The sequence below is a fragment of the Petromyzon marinus genome, chromosome 76, assembly GCF_048934315.1.
Source record: "Petromyzon marinus isolate PM22_M1 ecotype Great Lakes invasive population chromosome 76, UKy_Petmar_22M1.pri1.0, whole genome shotgun sequence".
NCBI classification, from domain to species: Eukaryota; Metazoa; Chordata; class Hyperoartia; order Petromyzontiformes; family Petromyzontidae; genus Petromyzon; species Petromyzon marinus.
This window is the reverse complement of record NC_133742.1, coordinates 5,599,397-5,617,372: the sequence shown is the minus strand read 5'-3', so window position 1 is coordinate 5,617,372 and position 17,976 is coordinate 5,599,397. Positions and strand designations below refer to the sequence as shown.

The following is a 17,976-nucleotide window of genomic DNA, read 5'->3' as shown; positions in this document are numbered from 1 at the left end:
ACTACTACTATACCTACGACTACACCTACTACTGTACCTACACCTACTACTACACCTACTACTACACCTACTACTACACCTACTACTACTGCACCTACTACTACTACACCTACAACAACACCTGCACCTACTACTGCACCTACACCTACTACTACACCTACACCTACTACTTCACCTACTACTATACCTCCTACTACACCTACTACTACACCTGCTACTACACCTACTGCTACACCTACTACTACACCTACTACTGCACCTACTACTACACCTACTACTACACCTACTACTACACCTACTACGACTACTACTGCACCTACCACAACACCTGCACCTACTACTGCACCCGCACCTACTACTACACCTACACCTACTACTACACCTGCTACTACACCTGCTACTACACCTACTACTGCACCTACTACTACACCTACTACTACACCTACTACTACACCTACTACGACTACTACTGCACCTACTACTGCACCTACCACAACACCTGCACCTACTACTGCACCCACACCTACTACTACACCTACACCTACTACTACACCTACTACTACACCGATTACAACTACTACACCTACACCTACTACTACTCCTACTACTGCACCTACTAATGCACCTACTACTACTACACATTCGACTACACCTCCTGCTACACATATCACAACACCTGCACCTACTACTGCACCTACACCTACTACTACTACTACTGCACCTACTACTACTACACCTACCACAACACCTGCACCTACTACTGCACCTACACCTACTACTACACCTATTACTACACTTACTACTACACCTACACCTACTACAACTACTACACCTACTACTGCACCTACTACTACACCTACGACTACGCTTCCTACTACACCTACCACAACACCTGCACCTACTACTGCACCTACACCTACTACTACACCTACTACTACACCTATTACTACACTTACTACTACACCTACACCTACTACAACTACTACACCTACTACTGCACCTACTACTACACCTACGACTACGCTTCCTACTACACCTACCACAACACCTGCACCTACTACTGCACCTACACCTACTACTACACCTCCTACTACACCTACTACTACACCTACTACTACATTTACGACTACACCTACTACTACTCCTACTACTACTACACCTACTACTACACCTACACCTACTACTGCACCTACTACTGCACCTACTACTGCACCTACACCTACTACTGCACCTACACCTACTACTACACCTACTACTACACCTACTACTACACCTACTACTACTACTGCACCTACTACTGCACCTACTACTGCACCTACACCTACTACTGCACCTACACCTAGTACTACACCTACTACTACTACACCTACCATAACACCTGCACCTACTACTACACTTACTACTGCACCCACACCTACTACTACACCCGCACCTGCTACTACAACCTACACCGTATTACTACACCTACTACTACTTCTACACCTACACGTACTGCACCTACTACTACACCTACAACTACACCTACTACTGCACCCACACCTACTACTACACCTACTACTACACCTACTACTACACCTACTACTACACCTACTACTAGACCCACACCTACTACTACACCTACTACTACACCTACTACTAGACCCACACCTACTACTACACCTACACCGTATTACTACACCTACTACTACACCTTCACGTACTGCACCTACTACTACACCTACTACTACTACACCTACAACACCTACTACACCTACACGTACTGCACCTACTACTACACCTACTACTACACCTACTACTACTACACCTACTACACCTACACGTACTGCACCTACTACTACTACTACACCTACTACTACACCTACTACTACTACACCTACTACACCTACTACACCTACACCTACTACTACTACACCTACTACACCTACACGTACTGCACCTACTACTACACCTACACCTACTACACCTACTACTACACCTACACCTACTACACCTACATGTACTGCACCTACTACTACTACACCTACTACTACTACTACACCTACTACACCTACACGTACTGCACCTACTACTACACCTACTACTACACCTACTACTACACCTACTACTACTACACCTACTACACCTACTACTACGCCTACTACTAGACCCACACCTACTACTACACCTACTACTACACCTACTACTACACCTACTACTAGACCCACACCTACTACTACACCTACACCGTATTACTACACCTACTACTACACCTTCACGTACTGCACCTACTACTACACCTACAACACCTACTACTACACCTACTACTACTACACCTACTACTACTACACCTACTACTACTACACCTACTACTACTACATCTACTACACCTACACGTACTGCACCTACTACTACACCTACTACTACACCTACTACTACTACACCTACTACACCTACACGTACTGCACCTACTACTACTACTACATCTACTACTACACCTACTACTACTACACCTACTACACCTACTACACCTACACCTACTACTACTACACCTACTACACCTACACGTACTGCACCTACTACTACACCTACACCTACTACACCTACTACTACACCTACTACACCTACTACACCTACACGTACTGCACCTACTACTACTACACCTACACCTACTACACCTACACGTACTGCACCTACTACTACACCTACACGTACTGCACCTACTACTACACCTACTACTACACCTACTACTACTGCACTCACACCTACTACTACAACCTACACCTTATTACTACACCTACTACACCTACACCGTGTTACTACACCTACTACACCTACACGTACTGCACCTACTACACCTACTACACCTACACGTACTACACCTACTAGACCTACTACTACACCTACTACTACTACACCTACTACTACTACTACTACACCTACTACTACTACAGCTACTACACCTACACCGTATTACTACACCTACTACTACACCTACTACACCTACACCGTATTACTACACCTACTACTACTACACCTACTACTACACCTACTACACCTACACGTACTGCACCTACTACTACTACACCTACTACACCTACTACACCACCTACTACACCTACTACTACTACACGTACTACACCTACTACACCTACACCTACTACACCTACACCTACTACATCCACTACACCTACACGTACTGCACCTACACGTGCTGTGTGGTGTGTCTGTGTTCCTGCTTGTGTAGGCGTGGGACGTAGCCGTATCAGGGACCTCGCGCTGGTGGTGTCTATCGCCGTGGGCGTGGCCGGGCTGTGGTTCGCGGTGTCACAGAATCGGAGCTACCGTGACCACATGCGCAAGGTCATCCGAGACCTGGACGGGCTGCAGAGGGCTGAGCGCAGCCTTGGGGAGCTACAGGACAAGTGAGTGGTGGTGGTGGTGGTGAGTGGTGGTGGTGAGTGGGGGTGAGTGGTGTGGTCAGTGGTGGTGAGTGGTGATGGTGAGTGGGGTGGTGGTGAGTGGTGGTGAGTGGTGGTGAGTGGGGGTGGTGAGTGGTGGTGGTGAGTGGTGGTGAGTGGAGTGGTGGTGAGTGGTGGTGAGTGGGGCTGGTGAGTGGTGGTGACTGAGGGTGGTGGTGAGTGGCGGTGGTGGTGAGTGGTGGGGGTGGTGAGTGGTGGGGGTGGTGAGTGGGGCTGGTGAGTGGTGGTGGTGGTGGTGAGTGGCTGTGTTGGTGAGTGGTGGTGGTGGTGAGTGGCTGTGGTGGTGAGTGGCGGTGTTGGTGAGTGGCTGTGGTGGTGAGTGAGGGTGGTGGTGAGTGGTGGTGGTGGTGAGTGAGTGGCTGCGGTGGTGAGTTGCGGTGGTGGTGGTGGTGAGTGGCTGTGGTGGTGAGTGGCTGTGGTGGTGAGTGGTGGCTTTGGTGGTGAGTGAGTGGCTGTGGTGGTGAGTGGGGCATGTTGAGGCTACTCCGCCGTCCACTATGATACCACCGCCCACCACCACCCCCACCCCCCCCACCACCCCCCCACACCACCCCCCACCACCCCCCCACCACCCCCCCCCACCCCCCCCACCACGCCCCAGGCTGCACAAGGCCCAGGAGGAGAACCGCTGCTTCCAGGACGAGCGCCGTGGGCTGGAGGTGAGGATGAGCCAGGAGATGAGTGAGGCCAAGCGAGAGGCCCAGCGGCTTCGGGCTCTCCGTGCCGGTGCCGAGAACCACATCTCGGAGCGGAGATACGCAGAGAGGGAGCTGCAGCAGGTCCGTGTAGTCCACCGTAGTCGCGTCCACCGTAGTCACGTCCACCGTAGTCATCGTCACGTCCACCTTCGTCACGTCCACCATCGTCATCATCGTCACGTCCACCGTAGTCACGTCCACCGTAGTCACCTCCACCGTAGTCACATCCACCGTAGTCATCATCGTCACGTCCACCGTAGTCACGTCCACCGTAGCCACGTCCACCGTAGCCACGTCCACCGTAGTCACGTCAACCATCGTCATCATCGTCACGTCCACCGTAGTCACGTCCACCTTAGCCACGTCCACCGTAGTCACGTCCACCTTAGCCACGTCCACCGTAGTCACGTCCACCTTAGTCACGTCCACCGTAGTCACATCCACCGTAGTCACGTCCACCTTAGTCACGTCCACCGTCGTCACCATCGTCACGTCCACCATCGTCACGTCAACCATCGTCACGTCCACCATCGTCATCATCGTCACATCCACCGTAGTTACGTCCACCATCATCATCATCGTCATGTCCACCATCATCATCATCATGTCCACCGTCATCATCATCGTCATGTCCACCATCATCATCGTCATGTCCACCATCATCATCGTCATGTCCACCATCATCATCATCATCATCGTCATGTCCACCACCATCATCATCATCATCATGTCCACCATCATCATCATCGTCATGTCCACCACCATCATCGTCATGTCCATCATCATCATCATCGTCATGTCCACCATCATCATCGTCATGTCCACCACCATCATCGTCATGTCCACCATCATCATTGTCATGTCCACCATCATCATCGTCATGTCCACCATCATCATCATCATCATCATCGTCATGTCCACCACCATCATCGTCATGTCCATCATCATCATCATTGTCATGTCCACCACCATCATCGTCATGTCCACCATCATCATTGTCATGTCCACCATCATCATCATCATGTCCACCACCATCAACATGATGTCCACCATCATCATCGTCATGTCCACCACCATCAACATGATGTCCACCATCATCATCGTCATGTCCACCACCATCATCGTCATGTCCACCATCATCATCATCATCATGACTCCCCCTGTGTGACTCCCCCCCCCGTGTGACTCCCCCTGTGTGACTCCCCCTGTGTGACTCCCCCCCCTGTGTGACTCCCCCCCCTGTGTGACTCCCCCTGTGTGACTCCCCCTGTGTGACTCCTCCCCCTGTGTGACTCCCCCTGTGTGACTCCTCCCCCTGTGTGACTCCCCCCCCTGTGTGACTCCCCCTGTGTGACTCCTCCCCCTGTGTGACTCCTCCCCCTGTGTGACTCCCCCCCCTGTGTGACTCCCCCTGTGTGACTCCTCCCCCTGTGTGACTCCTCCCCCTGTGTGACTCCTCCCCCTGTGTGACTCCCCCTGTGTGACTCCCCCCCTGTGTGACTCCCCCCCCTGTGTGACTCCCCCTGTGTGGCTCCTCCCCCTGTGTGACTCCCCCTGTGTGACTCCCTCTGTGTGACTCCCCCTGTGTGACTCCCCCTGTGTGACTCCCCCTGTGTGACTCCCCCTGTGTGACTCCCCCTGTGTGACTCCTCCCCCTGTGTGACTCCCCCTGTGTGACTCCTCCCCCTGTGTGACTCCCCCCACTGTGTGACTCCCCCTGTGTGACTCCCCCCCCTGTGTGACTCCTTCCCCTGTGTGGCTCCTCCCCCTGTGTGACTCCCCCTGTGTGACTCCCCCTGTGTGACTCCCCCTGTGTGACTCCTCCCCCTGTGTGACTCCCCCCCCTGTGTGACTCCCCCTGTGTGACTCCCCCTGTGTGACTCCCCCCCTGTGTGACTCCTCCCCCTGTGTGACTCCCCCTGTGTGACTCCCCCCCTGTGTGACTCCCCCTGTGTGACTCCTTCCCCTGTGTGACTCCCCCCACTGTGTGACTCCCCCTGTGTGACTCCCCCCCCTGTGTGACTCCTCCCCCTGTGTGGCTCCTCCCCCTGTGTGACTCCCCCTGTGTGACTCCCCCTGTGTGACTCCCCCTGTGTGACTCCTCCCCCTGTGTAACTCCTCCCCCTGTGTGACTCCTCCCCCTGTGTGACTCCCCCCCCTGTGTGACTCCTCCCCCTGTGTGACTCCCCCTGTGTGACTCCTCCCCCTGTGTGACTCCCCCCACTGTGTGACTCCCCCTGTGTGACTCCCCCCCCTGTGTGACTCCTCCCCCTGTGTGGCTCCTCCCCCTGTGTGACTCCCCCTGTGTGACTCCCCCTGTGTGACTCCCCCTGTGTGACTCCTCCCCCTGTGTGACTCCCCCTGTGTGACTCCCCCCCTGTGTAACTGCCCCCCCCGTGTGACTGCCCTGTGCCTTCCCCTGCGTGACTCCCCCTGTGTGACTCCCCCTGCGTGACTCCCCCTGTGTGACTCCCCCCCCTGTGTGACTCCCCCTGTGTGACTCCCCCTGTGTGACTCCCCCTGTGTGACTCCTCCCCCTGTGTGACTCCCCCTGTGTGACTCCCCCTGTGTGACTCCCCCTGTGTGACTCCTCCCCCTGTGTGACTCCTCCCCCTGTGTAACTCCTCCCCCTGTGTGACTCCTCCCCCTGTGTGACTCCCCCTGTGTGACTCCCCCTGTGTGTGACTCCCCCTGTGTGACTCCCCCCCTGTGTGACTCCCCCCCCTGTGTGACTCCCCCTGTGTGACTCCCCCTGTGTGACTCCCCCTGTGTGACTCCCCCTGTGTGACTCCCCCTGTGTAACTCCCCCCCTGTGTGGCTCCTCCCCCTGTGTGACTCCCCCTGTGTGACTCCCTCTGTGTGACTCCCCCTGTGTGACTCCCCCTGTGTGACTCCCCCTGTGTAACTCCTCCCCCTGTGTGACTCCCCCCCCTGTGTGACTCCTCCCCCTGTGTGACTCCCCCTGTGTGACTCCCCCCACTGTGTGACTCCCTCTGTGTGACTCCCCCTGTGTGACTCCTCCCCCTGTGTAACTCCCTCTGTGTGACTCCCCCCCCTGTGTGACTCCTCCCCCTGTGTGGCTCCTCCCCCTGTGTGACTCCCCCTGTGTGACTCCCTCTGTGTGACTCCCCCTGTGTGACTCCCCCTGTGTGACTCCTCCCCCTGTGTAACTCCTCCCCCTGTGTAACTCCTCCCCCTGTGTGACTCCCCCTGTGTGACTCCCCCTGTGTGACTCCCTCTGTGTGACTCCCCCTGTGTGACTCCCCCTGTGTGACTCCCCCTGTGTGACTCCCCCTGTGTGACTCCTCCCCCTGTGTAACTCCTCCCCCTGTGTGACTCCCCCTGTGTGACTCCCCCCCTGTGTAACTGCCCCCCCCCGTGTGACTGCCCTGTGCCTTCCCCTGCGTGACTCCCCCTGTGTGACTGCCCCTGTGTGACTCCTCCCCCTGTGTGACTCCTCCCCCTGTGTGACTCCCCCTGTGTGACTCCCTCTGTGTGACTCCCCCTGTGTGACTCCCCCTGTGTGACTCCTCCCCCTGTGTAACTCCTCCCCCTGTGTGACTCCCCCTGTGTGACTCCCCCCCTGTGTAACTGCCCCCCCCGTGTGACTGCCCTGTGCCTTCCCCTGCGTGACTCCCCCTGTGTGACTGCCCCTGTGTGACTCCTCCCCCTGTGTGACTCCTCCCCCTGTGTGACTGCCCCTGTGTGACTCCTCCCCCTGTGTGACTCCTCCCCCTGTGTGACTCCTCCCCCTGTGTGACTCCCCCTGTGTAACTGACCCCTGTGTGACTCCTCCCCCTGTGTGACTCCTCCCCCTGTGTGACTCCCCCTGTGTGACTCCTCCCCCTGTGTAACTCCTCCCCCTGTGTGACTCCTCCCCCTGTGTGACTCCTCCCCCCGTGTGACTGCCCTGTGCCTCCCCCTGCGTGCCGCAGGTGCGCAAGGCTCTGCGCCGTGCCGAGCGCGAGTTGGAGTCGCGTCGTCGCCGCTTGGCGTGGAGCGGCGACGACGGCTCCGGCGCCGGCGGCTCCGGCATCGGCGGCGGCGGCGGCACGACCGCGGCCGCGGCGCAGCTGCAACGGTGGCTGCAGGTGACGCACGAGGTGGAGGTGCGCTACTACGGCCTGCAGCGGCAACGCGCCGAGAAGCAGCTCAACGTGGCCAAGGAGGGGGTGAGGCGGGCGGGAGGCCGGGGTCACTCGGGGGGCACGGCACTCTGGGGCTGACCTGTTGTCACGTGACCGCACGGTACCGGAGGGGGGAACGCCGCTGGGCGGGGGACCGAGGGGGCGGTCACATGGTTCCCAGGGGCTCTAGGGGAACATTGGAGAAGGAGGAGGAGCCTGGAAGGTGGGCGGGGCTGAGGGGGCGGTCACATGGTTCCCAGGGGCTCTAGGGGAACATTCGAGGAGGTGCCTGGAAGGTGGGCGGGGCTGAGGGGGTGGTCACATGGTTCCCAGGGGCTCTCGGGAACATTCGAGAAGGAGGAGGAGCCTGGAAGGTGGGCGGGGCTGAGGGGTGGTCACATGGTTCCCAGGGGCTCTCGGGAACATTCGAGAAGGAGGAGGAGCCTGGAAGGTGGGCGGGGCTGAGGGGTGGTCACATGGTTCCCAGGGGCTCTAGGGAACATTCGAGAAGGAGGAGGAGCCTGGAAGGTGGGCGGGGCTGAGGGGTGGTCACATGGTTCCCAGGGGCTCTAGGGGAACATTCCAGAAGGAGGAGGAGCCTGGAAGGTGGGCGGGGCTGAGGGGTGGTCACATGGTTCCCAGGGGCTCTAGGGGAACATTCGAGAAGGAGGAGGAGCCTGGAAGGTGGGCGGGGCTGAGGGGTGGTCACATGGTTCCCAGGGGCTCTCGGGGAACATTCGAGAAGGAGGAGGAGGAGCCTGGAAGGTGGGCGGGGCTGAGGGGTGGTCACATGGTTCCCAGGGGCTCTCGGGAACATTCGAGAAGGAGGAGGAGCCTGGAAGGTGGGCGGGGCTGAGGGGCGGTCACATGGTTCCCAGGGGCTCTAGGGAACATTCGAGGAGGAGGAGGAGCCTGGAAGGTGGGCGGGGCTGAGGGGCGGTCACATGGTTCCCAGGGGCTCTAGGGAACATTCAGGAAGGAGGAGCCTGGAAGGTGGGCGGGGCTGAGAGGCGGTCACATGGTTCCCAGGGGCTCTAGGGAACATTTGAGCAGGAGGAGCCTGGAAGGTGGGCGGGGCTGAGGGGCGGTCACATGGTTCCTAGGGGCTCTAGGGAACATTCGAGGAGGAGGAGCCTGGAAGGTGGGCGGGGCTGAGGGGTGGTCACATGGTTCCCAGGGGCTCTCGGGAACATTCGAGAAGAAGGAGGAGCCTGGAAGGTGGGCGGGGCTGAGGGGTGGTCACATGGTTCCCAGGGGCTCTAGGGAACATTCGAGGAGGAGGAGGAGGAGCCTGGAAGGTGGGCGGGGCTGAGGGGTGGTCACATGGTTCCCAGGGGATCTAGGGAACATTCGAGGAGGAGGAGGAGCCTGGAAAGTGGGCGGGGCTGAGGGGTGGTCACATGGTTCCCAGGGGCTCTAGGGAACATTCGAGGAGGATGAGGAGCCTGGCAGGTGGGCGGGGCTGAGGGGCGGTCACATGGTTTCCAGGGGCTCTACGGAACATTCGAGGAGGAGCCTGGAAGGTGGGCGGGGCTGAGGGGTGGTCACATGGTTCCCAGGGGCTCTAGGGGAACATTTGAGGAGGAGCCTGGAAGGTGGGCGGGGCTGAGGGGCGGTCACATGGTTCCCAGGGGCTCTACGGAACATTCGAGAAGGAGGAGGAGCCTGGAAGGTGGGCGGGGCTGAGGGGTGGTCACATGGTTCCCAGGGGCTCTAGGGGAACATTCGAGGAGGAGGAGGAGCCTGGAAGGTGGGCGGGGCTGGGGGGGCGGTCACATGGTTTCCAGGGGCTCTCGGGAACATTCGAGGAGGAGGAGGAGCCTGGAAGGTGGGCGGGGCTGAGGGGTGGTCACATGGTTCCCAGGGGCTCTAGGGGAACATTCGAGAAGGAGGAGGAGCCTGGAAGGTGGGCGGGGCTGAGGGGTGGTCACATGGTTCCCAGGGGCTCTAGGGGAACATTCGAGAAGGAGGAGGAGCCTGGAAGGTGGGCGGGGCTGAGAGGCGGTCATATGGTTCCTAGGGGCTCTAGGGAACATTCGAGAAGGAGGAGCCTGGAAGGTGGGCGGGGCCGAAGGGCGGTCACATGGTTCCCAGGGGCTCTAGGGAACATTCGAGGAGGAGGAGCCTGGAAGGTGGGCGGGGCTGAGGGGGCGGTCACATGGTTCCCAGGGGCTCTAGGGAACATTCAGGAAGGAGGAGCCTGGAAGGTGGGCGGGGCTGAGGGGTGGTCACATGGTTCCCAGGGGCTCTAGGGGAACATTCGAGAAGGAGGAGGAGCCTGGAAGGTGGGCGGGGCTGAGGGGTGGTCACATGGTTCCCAGGGGCTCTAGGGGAACATTCGAGAAGGAGGAGGAGCCTGGAAGGTGGGCGGGGCTGAGGGGTGGTCACATGGTTCCCAGGGGCTCTCGGGGAACATTCGAGAAGGAGGAGGAGGAGCCTGGAAGGTGGGCGGGGCTGAGGGGTGGTCACATGGTTCCCAGGGGCTCTCGGGAACATTCGAGAAGGAGGAAGAGCCTGGAAGGTGGGCGGGGCTGAGGGGCGGTCACATGGTTCCCAGGGGCTCTAGGGAACATTCAAGGAGGAGGAGGAGCCTGGAAGGTGGGCGGGGCTGAGGGGCGGTCACATGGTTCCCAGGGGCTCTAGGGAACATTCAGGAAGGAGGAGCCTGGAAGGTGGGCGGGGCTGAGAGGCGGTCACATGGTTCCCAGGGGCTCTAGGGAACATTTGAGCAGGAGGAGCCTGGAAGGTGGGCGGGGCTGAGGGGCGGTCACATGGTTCCTAGGGGCTCTAGGGAACATTCGAGGAGGAGGAGCCTGGAAGGTGGGCGGGGCTGAGGGGTGGTCACATGGTTCCCAGGGGCTCTCGGGAACATTCGAGAAGGAGGAGGAGCCTGGAAGGTGGGCGGGGCTGAGGGGTGGTCACATGGTTCCCAGGGGCTCTAGGGAACATTCGAGGAGGAGGAGGAGCCTGGAAGGTGGGCGGGGCTGAGGGGTGGTCACATGGTTCCCAGGGGCTCTAGGGAACATTCGAGGAGGAGGAGGAGCCTGGAAAGTGGGCGTGGCTGAGGGATGGTCACATGGTTCCCAGGGGCTCTAGGGAACATTCGAGGAGGATGAGGAGCCTGGCAGGTGGGCGGGGCTGAGGGGCGGTCACATGGTTCCCAGGGGCTCTACGGAACATTCGAGGAGGAGGAGGAGCCTGGAAGGTGGGCGGGGCTGAGGGGTGGTCACATGGTTCCCAGGGGCTCTAGGGGAACATTTGAGGAGGAGCCTGGAAGGTGGGCGGGGCTGAGGGGCGGTCACATGGTTCCCAGGGGCTCTACGGAACATTTGAGAAGGAGGAGGAGCCTGGAAGGTGGGCGGGGCTGAGGGGTGGTCACATGGTTCCCAGGGGCTCTAGGGGAACATTCGAGGAGGAGGAGCCTGGAAGGTGGGCGGGGCTGGGGGGGCGGTCACATGGTTCCCAGGGGCTCTCGGGAACATTCGAGGAGGAGGAGGAGCCTGGAAGGTGGGCGGGGCTGAGGGGTGGTCACATGGTTCCCAGCGGCTCTAGGGGAACATTCGAGAAGGAGGAGGAGTCTGGAAGGTGGGCGGGGCTGAGGGGTGGTCACATGGTTCCCAGGGGCTCTAGGGGAACATTCGAGAAGGAGGAGGAGCCTGGAAGGTGGGCGGGGCTGAGAGGCGGTCAGATGGTTCCTAGGGGCTCTAGGGAACATTCGAGAAGGAGGAGCCTGGAAGGTGGGCGGGGCCGAAGGGCGGTCACATGGTTCCCAGGGGCTCTAGGGAACATTCGAGGAGGAGGAGCCTGGAAGGTGGGCGGGGCTGAGGGGGCGGTCACATGGTTCCCAGGAGCTCTAGGGAACATTCGAGGAGGAGGAGGAGCCTGGAAGGTGGGCGGGGCTGAGGGGTGGTCACATGGTTCCCAGGGGCTCTAGGGGAACATTCGAGAAGGAGGAGGAGCCTGGAAGGTGGGCGGGGCTGAGGGGTGGTCACATGGTTCCCAGGGGCTCTAGGGGAACATTCGAGAAGGAGGAGGAGCCTGGAAGGTGGGCGGGGCTGAGAGGCGGTCATATGGTTCCTAGGGGCTCTAGGGAACATTCGAGAAGGAGGAGCCTGGAAGGTGGGCGGGGCCGAAGGGCGGTCACATGGTTCCCAGGGGCTCTAGGGAACATTCGAGGAGGAGGAGCCTGGAAGGTGGGCGGGGCTGAGGGGGCGGTCACATGGTTCCCAGGGGCTCTAGGGAACATTCAGGAAGGAGGAGCCTGGAAGGTGGGCGGGGCTGAGGGGTGGTCACATGGTTCCCAGGGGCTCTAGGGGAACATTCGAGAAGGAGGAGGAGCCTGGAAGGTGGGCGGGGCTGAGGGGTGGTCACATGGTTCCCAGGGGCTCTAGGGGAACATTCGAGAAGGAGGAGGAGCCTGGAAGGTGGGCGGGGCTGAGGGGTGGTCACATGGTTCCCAGGGGCTCTCGGGGAACATTCGAGAAGGAGGAGGAGGAGCCTGGAAGGTGGGCGGGGCTGAGGGGTGGTCACATGGTTCCCAGGGGCTCTCGGGAACATTTGAGAAGGAGGAGGAGCCTGGAAGGTGGGCGGGGCTGAGGGGCGGTCACATGGTTCCCAGGGGCTCTAGGGAACATTCAAGGAGGAGGAGGAGCCTGGAAGGTGGGCGGGGCTGAGGGGCGGTCACATGGTTCCCAGGGGCTCTAGGGAACATTCAGGAAGGAGGAGCCTGGAAGGTGGGCGGGGCTGAGAGGCGGTCACATGGTTCCCAGGGGCTCTAGGGAACATTTGAGCAGGAGGAGCCTGGAAGGTGGGCGGGGCTGAGGGGCGGTCACATGGTTCCTAGGGGCTCTAGGGAACATTCGAGGAGGAGGAGCCTGGAAGGTGGGCGGGGCTGAGGGGTGGTCACATGGTTCCCAGGGGCTCTCGGGAACATTCGAGAAGGAGGAGGAGCCTGGAAGGTGGGCGGGGCTGAGGGGTGGTCACATGGTTCCCAGGGGCTCTAGGGAACATTCGAGGAGGAGGAGGAGCCTGGAAGGTGGGCGGGGCTGAGGGGTGGTCACATGGTTCCCAGGGGCTCTAGGGAACATTCGAGGAGGAGGAGGAGCCTGGAAAGTGGGCGGGGCTGAGGGGTGGTCACATGGTTCCCAGGGGCTCTAGGGAACATTCGAGGAGGATGAGGAGCCTGGCAGGTGGGCGGGGCTGAGGGGCGGTCACATGGTTCCCAGGGGCTCTACGGAACATTCGAGGAGGAGGAGGAGCCTGGAAGGTGGGCGGGGCTGAGGGGTGGTCACATGGTTCCCAGGGGCTCTAGGGGAACATTTGAGGAGGAGCCTGGAAGGTGGGCGGGGCTGAGGGGCGGTCACATGGTTCCCAGGGGCTCTACGGAACATTTGAGAAGGAGGAGGAGCCTGGAAGGTGGGCGGGGCTGAGGGGTGGTCACATGGTTCCCAGGGGCTCTAGGGGAACATTCGAGGAGGAGGAGCCTGGAAGGTGGGCGGGGCTGGGGGGGCGGTCACATGGTTCCCAGGGGCTCTCGGGAACATTCGAGGAGGAGGAGGAGCCTGGAAGGTGGGCGGGCTGAGGGGTGGTCACATGGTTCCCAGGGGCTCTAGGGGAACATTCGAGAAGGAGGAGGAGTCTGGAAGGTGGGCGGGGCTGAGGGGTGGTCACATGGTTCCCAGCGGCTCTAGGGGAACATTCGAGAAGGAGGAGGAGCCTGGAAGGTGGGCGGGGCTGAGAGGCGGTCAGATGGTTCCTAGGGGCTCTAGGGAACATTCGAGAAGGAGGAGCCTGGAAGGTGGGCGGGGCCGAAGGGCGGTCACATGGTTCCCAGGGGCTCTAGGGAACATTCGAGGAGGAGGAGCCTGGAAGGTGGGCGGGGCTGAGGGGGCGGTCACATGGTTCCCAGGGGCTCTAGGGAACATTCAGGAAGGAGGAGCCTGGAAGGTGGGCGGGGCTGAGGGGTGGTCACATGGTTCCCAGGGGCTCTAGGGGAACATTCGAGAAGGAGGAGGAGCCTGGAAGGTGGGCGGGGCTGAGGGGTGGTCACATGGTTCCCAGGGGCTCTAGGGGAACATTCGAGAAGGAGGAGGAGCCTGGAAGGTGGGCGGGGCTGAGGGGGTCACATGGTTCCCAGGGGCTCTCGGGGAACATTCGAGAAGGAGGAGCCTGGAAGGTGGGCGGGGCTGAGGGGTGGTCACATGGTTCCCAGGGGCTCTCGGGAACATTCGAGAAGGAGGAGGAGCCTGGAAGGTTGGGCGGGGCTGAGGGGCGGTCACATGGTTCCCAGGGCTCTAGGGAACATTCAAGGAGGAGGAGGAGCCTGGAAGGTGGGCGGGGCTGAGGGGCGGTCACATGGTTCCCAGGGGCTCTAGGGAACATTCAGGAAGGAGGAGCCTGGAAGGTGGGCGGGGCTGAGAGGCGGTCACATGGTTCCCAGGGGCTCTAGGGAACATTTGAGCAGGAGGAGCCTGGAAGGTGGGCGGGGCTGAGGGGCGGTCACATGGTTCCTAGGGGCTCTAGGGAACATTCGAGGAGGAGGAGCCTGGAAGGTGGGCGGGGCTGAGGGGTGGTCACATGGTTCCCAGGGGCTCTAGGGAACATTCGAGGAGGAGGAGGAGGAGGAGCCTGGAAGGTGGGCGGGGCTGAGGGGTGGTCACATGGTTCCCAGGGGCTCTAGGGAACATTCGAGGAGGAGGAGGAGGAGCCTGGAAGGTGGGCGGGGCTGAGGGGTGGTCACATGGTTCCCAGGGGCTCTAGGGAACATTCGAGGAGGAGGAGGAGCCTGGAAAGTGGGCGGGGCTGAGGGGTGGTCACATGGTTCCCAGGGGCTCTAGGGAACATTCGAGGAGGATGAGGAGCCTGGCAGGTGGGCGGGGCTGAGGGGCGGTCACATGGTTCCCAGGGGCTCTACGGAACATTCGAGGAGGAGGAGGAGCCTGGAAGGTGGGCGGGGCTGAGGGGTGGTCACATGGTTCCCAGGGCTCTAGGGGAACATTTGAGGAGGAGCCTGGAAGGTGGGCGGGGCTGAGGGGCGGTCACATGGTTCCCAGGGCTCTACGGAACATTCGAGAAGGAGGAGGAGCCTGGAAGGTGGGCGGGACTGAGGGGGTGGTCACATGGTTCCCAGGGGCTCTAGGGGAACATTCGAGGAGGAGGAGGAGCCTGTAAGGTGGGCGGGGCTGGGGGGGGCGGTCACATGGTTCCCAGGGGCTCTCGGGAACATTCGAGGAGGAGGAGGAGCCTGGAAGGTGGGCGGGGCTGAGGGGTGGTCACATGGTTCCCAGGGGCTCTAGGGGAACATTCGAGAAGGAGGAGGAGCCTGGAAGGTGGGCGGGGCTGAGGGGTGGTCACATGTTCCCAGGGGCTCTAGGGGAACATTCGAGAAGGAGGAGGAGCCTGGAAGGTGGGCGGGGCTGAAGGGCGGTCAGATGGTTCCTAGGGGCTCTAGGGGAACATTCGAGAAGGAGGAGCCTGGAAGGTGGGCGGGGCCGAAGGGCGGTCACATGGTTCCCAGGGGCTCTAGGGAACATTCGAGGAGGAGGAGCCTGGAAGGTGGGCGGGGCTGAGGGGGCGTCACATGGTTCCCAGGGGCTCTAGGAACATTCAGGAAGGAGGAGCCTGGAAGGTGGGCGGGGCTGAGGGGGCGGTCACATGGTTCCCAGGGGCTCTAGGGGAACATTCCAGAAGGAGGAGCCTCGCAGGTGGGCGGGGGCTGAGGGCGGAGCCAGCCGCAGCCCGGGAGCAGTGCAACGACAGCTCAGCGAGGGGCCCCGTGGGTTCTTCTTCAAGCGTCGGCGTTGGAAGATCCACGGCGGGGGAGAAGAAGCCTCCGGCCGCGCGGTACCGGGACCCGGGCTCGTGGCCCGGACCGGGACAGCGCGAACCGCGTCGAGTTCTGCCGTGGCGTGGCGAGGCGGGCGCTCGAGACCCGAGCGTAGTTTCGTCGTTACGTCATGTGCCGTCGCGCGAATCAACGGTGTTTCCTCCCGAGATAACGTCCGCGACTCGGTTGGTGGTTGCTAGTTACTAGCTCGCGGTCGCTAATCACTGGCTGCCGGTGGGACGCAGGCCGAGAAGATCAAGCGCAAGCGGACGACTGTGCTGGGCACCTTCCACGTGGCGCACAGCTCCTCACTGGACCACGTGGACCACCAGATCCTGGAGCAAAGTGAGGCCATCGCCGACACCATCATCATCACCAACACCATCACCATCGTCACCTACATCACCGTCATCATCACAGCTCCTCACTGGACTATGTGGACCACCAGATCCTGAGGCAAAGTGAGGCCATCGCCGACACCACCATCACCATCATCACCATCACCATCATCACCTACATCATCACCTACATCACCGTCATCATCATCATCACGCTCCTCACTGAACCACGTCGCCAACGTCCGATTCCGCCCGAGACTCGTCCCTCTGGCCCGCCAGCCCGCCCGTCCATGTACCACCGGGACGGCGGGACCCGCGGGACGTCCAGGGCCTGGCTCCGGTGGGGGTGTCCCAGTGCATCGTTGTCCCCGGCGAGGTTTTCTGTTTTTGTTTTGATACTCGGTAGGGTGGTTCTTGTGTTTTGGAGCGTTGTTTGCCTGGAACCTCTCACCTCTCACACCCCCCCCCCACCACCAGATGAGGTGTACGATCTTTCGCTGGGGGTGGCTGTAGATGTTGAACGAGAGTGGTGGTGGTGGTGGTGGGGAGGAGGGGGAGGAGCCAGCCAAACCGTCTCGTGGCAAGACGTCGTTTTTTTGGGGGGGAACGCCGTCTTAAGTGTCACCGCCCGTTTATCACCACGTGGGAAGTGTCCTGCTCCCTCGGGGGGCTACCGGCGGTGTCCAGGGAGACCCCCAGGAGACGTGGCTGGGACGGTCGTTGGAGCGCATAAACCCCGACCACCACCACCACCACCACGATGAGGTTTACGATCTTTCGGTAGGGGTGGCTGGTCGTTGGTGTAGATTTAACACGTAGGCTTTCGCGACCAATATTATTCATGATAAACGTTTTTGGGTTAGATCGCGTTTTTTTTATAAATGTGTCGTAACCCTCCACCGCCCGACAAGGCCAAACGGTAAAAAAATAAAATGCGTCACGTTTACAAAAGATAAATATTGATTTCAAGCTTTCGTGACTGCAGGGATTCATATTCTTGGTTCTTTCGGTAAAGTCACCACCGCGTAGAAGGGAAACAATAAAATAATAAAAATATAAAACAATAAAATTCTCACGACGTTTCGACCGCACACAAGCAATCATCATCAGGTGTGAAAACCACAGCAAGAACATTTAAAAAACGCCACTTTTTAATTTTCATGCTGTGGTTTTCACACCTGATGATGATTGCTTGTGTTGCAGTCGAAACGTCGTGAGAATTTTATTGTTTTATATTTTTATTATTTTATTGTTTCCCTTCTACGTGGTGACTTTACCGAAAGAACCAAGATAAATAGTTCACTACTTTATCCCACCGGTGTGTTCAAGAGTGATTCAACATCATTTACAAATTTTGAGTCCCGCCGTTTCGCTGGTAATTACATCCCCAGCATCATCGGGCAATTCGCCAGAATGGTGAAGCCCTCTCCACTTGCTCCCGGTCTTAAATAGAGCAGCACGGGACGTCATCGTTTAACCCAATCTGATGCAGTGATTTCAGGCGGAGAGGGGGAGGGTAATGTAATTATA

General features: G+C 59.5%; 2 protein-coding genes across 2 annotated transcripts in view; both read left to right on the top strand.

Annotated features, from left to right (window-relative positions):
• LOC116958364 (stromal interaction molecule 1-like) overlaps positions 1–16,671 on the top strand; it is a 51,035-nt gene extending 34,364 nt beyond the window's left edge. The window contains exons 6-9 of the mRNA XM_076056552.1: positions 3,224–3,401; positions 4,060–4,237; positions 8,092–8,328; positions 16,354–16,671. Of these exons, the coding sequence (XP_075912667.1) occupies positions 3,224–3,401; positions 4,060–4,237; positions 8,092–8,328; positions 16,354–16,563 (803 nt within the window). The 3' untranslated portion in view covers positions 16,564–16,671. The remainder of the gene's footprint in view (positions 1–3,223; positions 3,402–4,059; positions 4,238–8,091; positions 8,329–16,353) is intronic.
• LOC142907271 (uncharacterized) lies at positions 1,168–3,209 on the top strand (the record flags this gene model as incomplete). The annotated part of the gene is made up of 1 exon (XM_076056563.1): positions 1,168–3,209. A coding segment is annotated over one exon (1,698 nt), but the record flags the coding sequence as incomplete, so codon positions are not given.
• Positions 16,672–17,976: the final 1,305 nt, after the last annotated feature.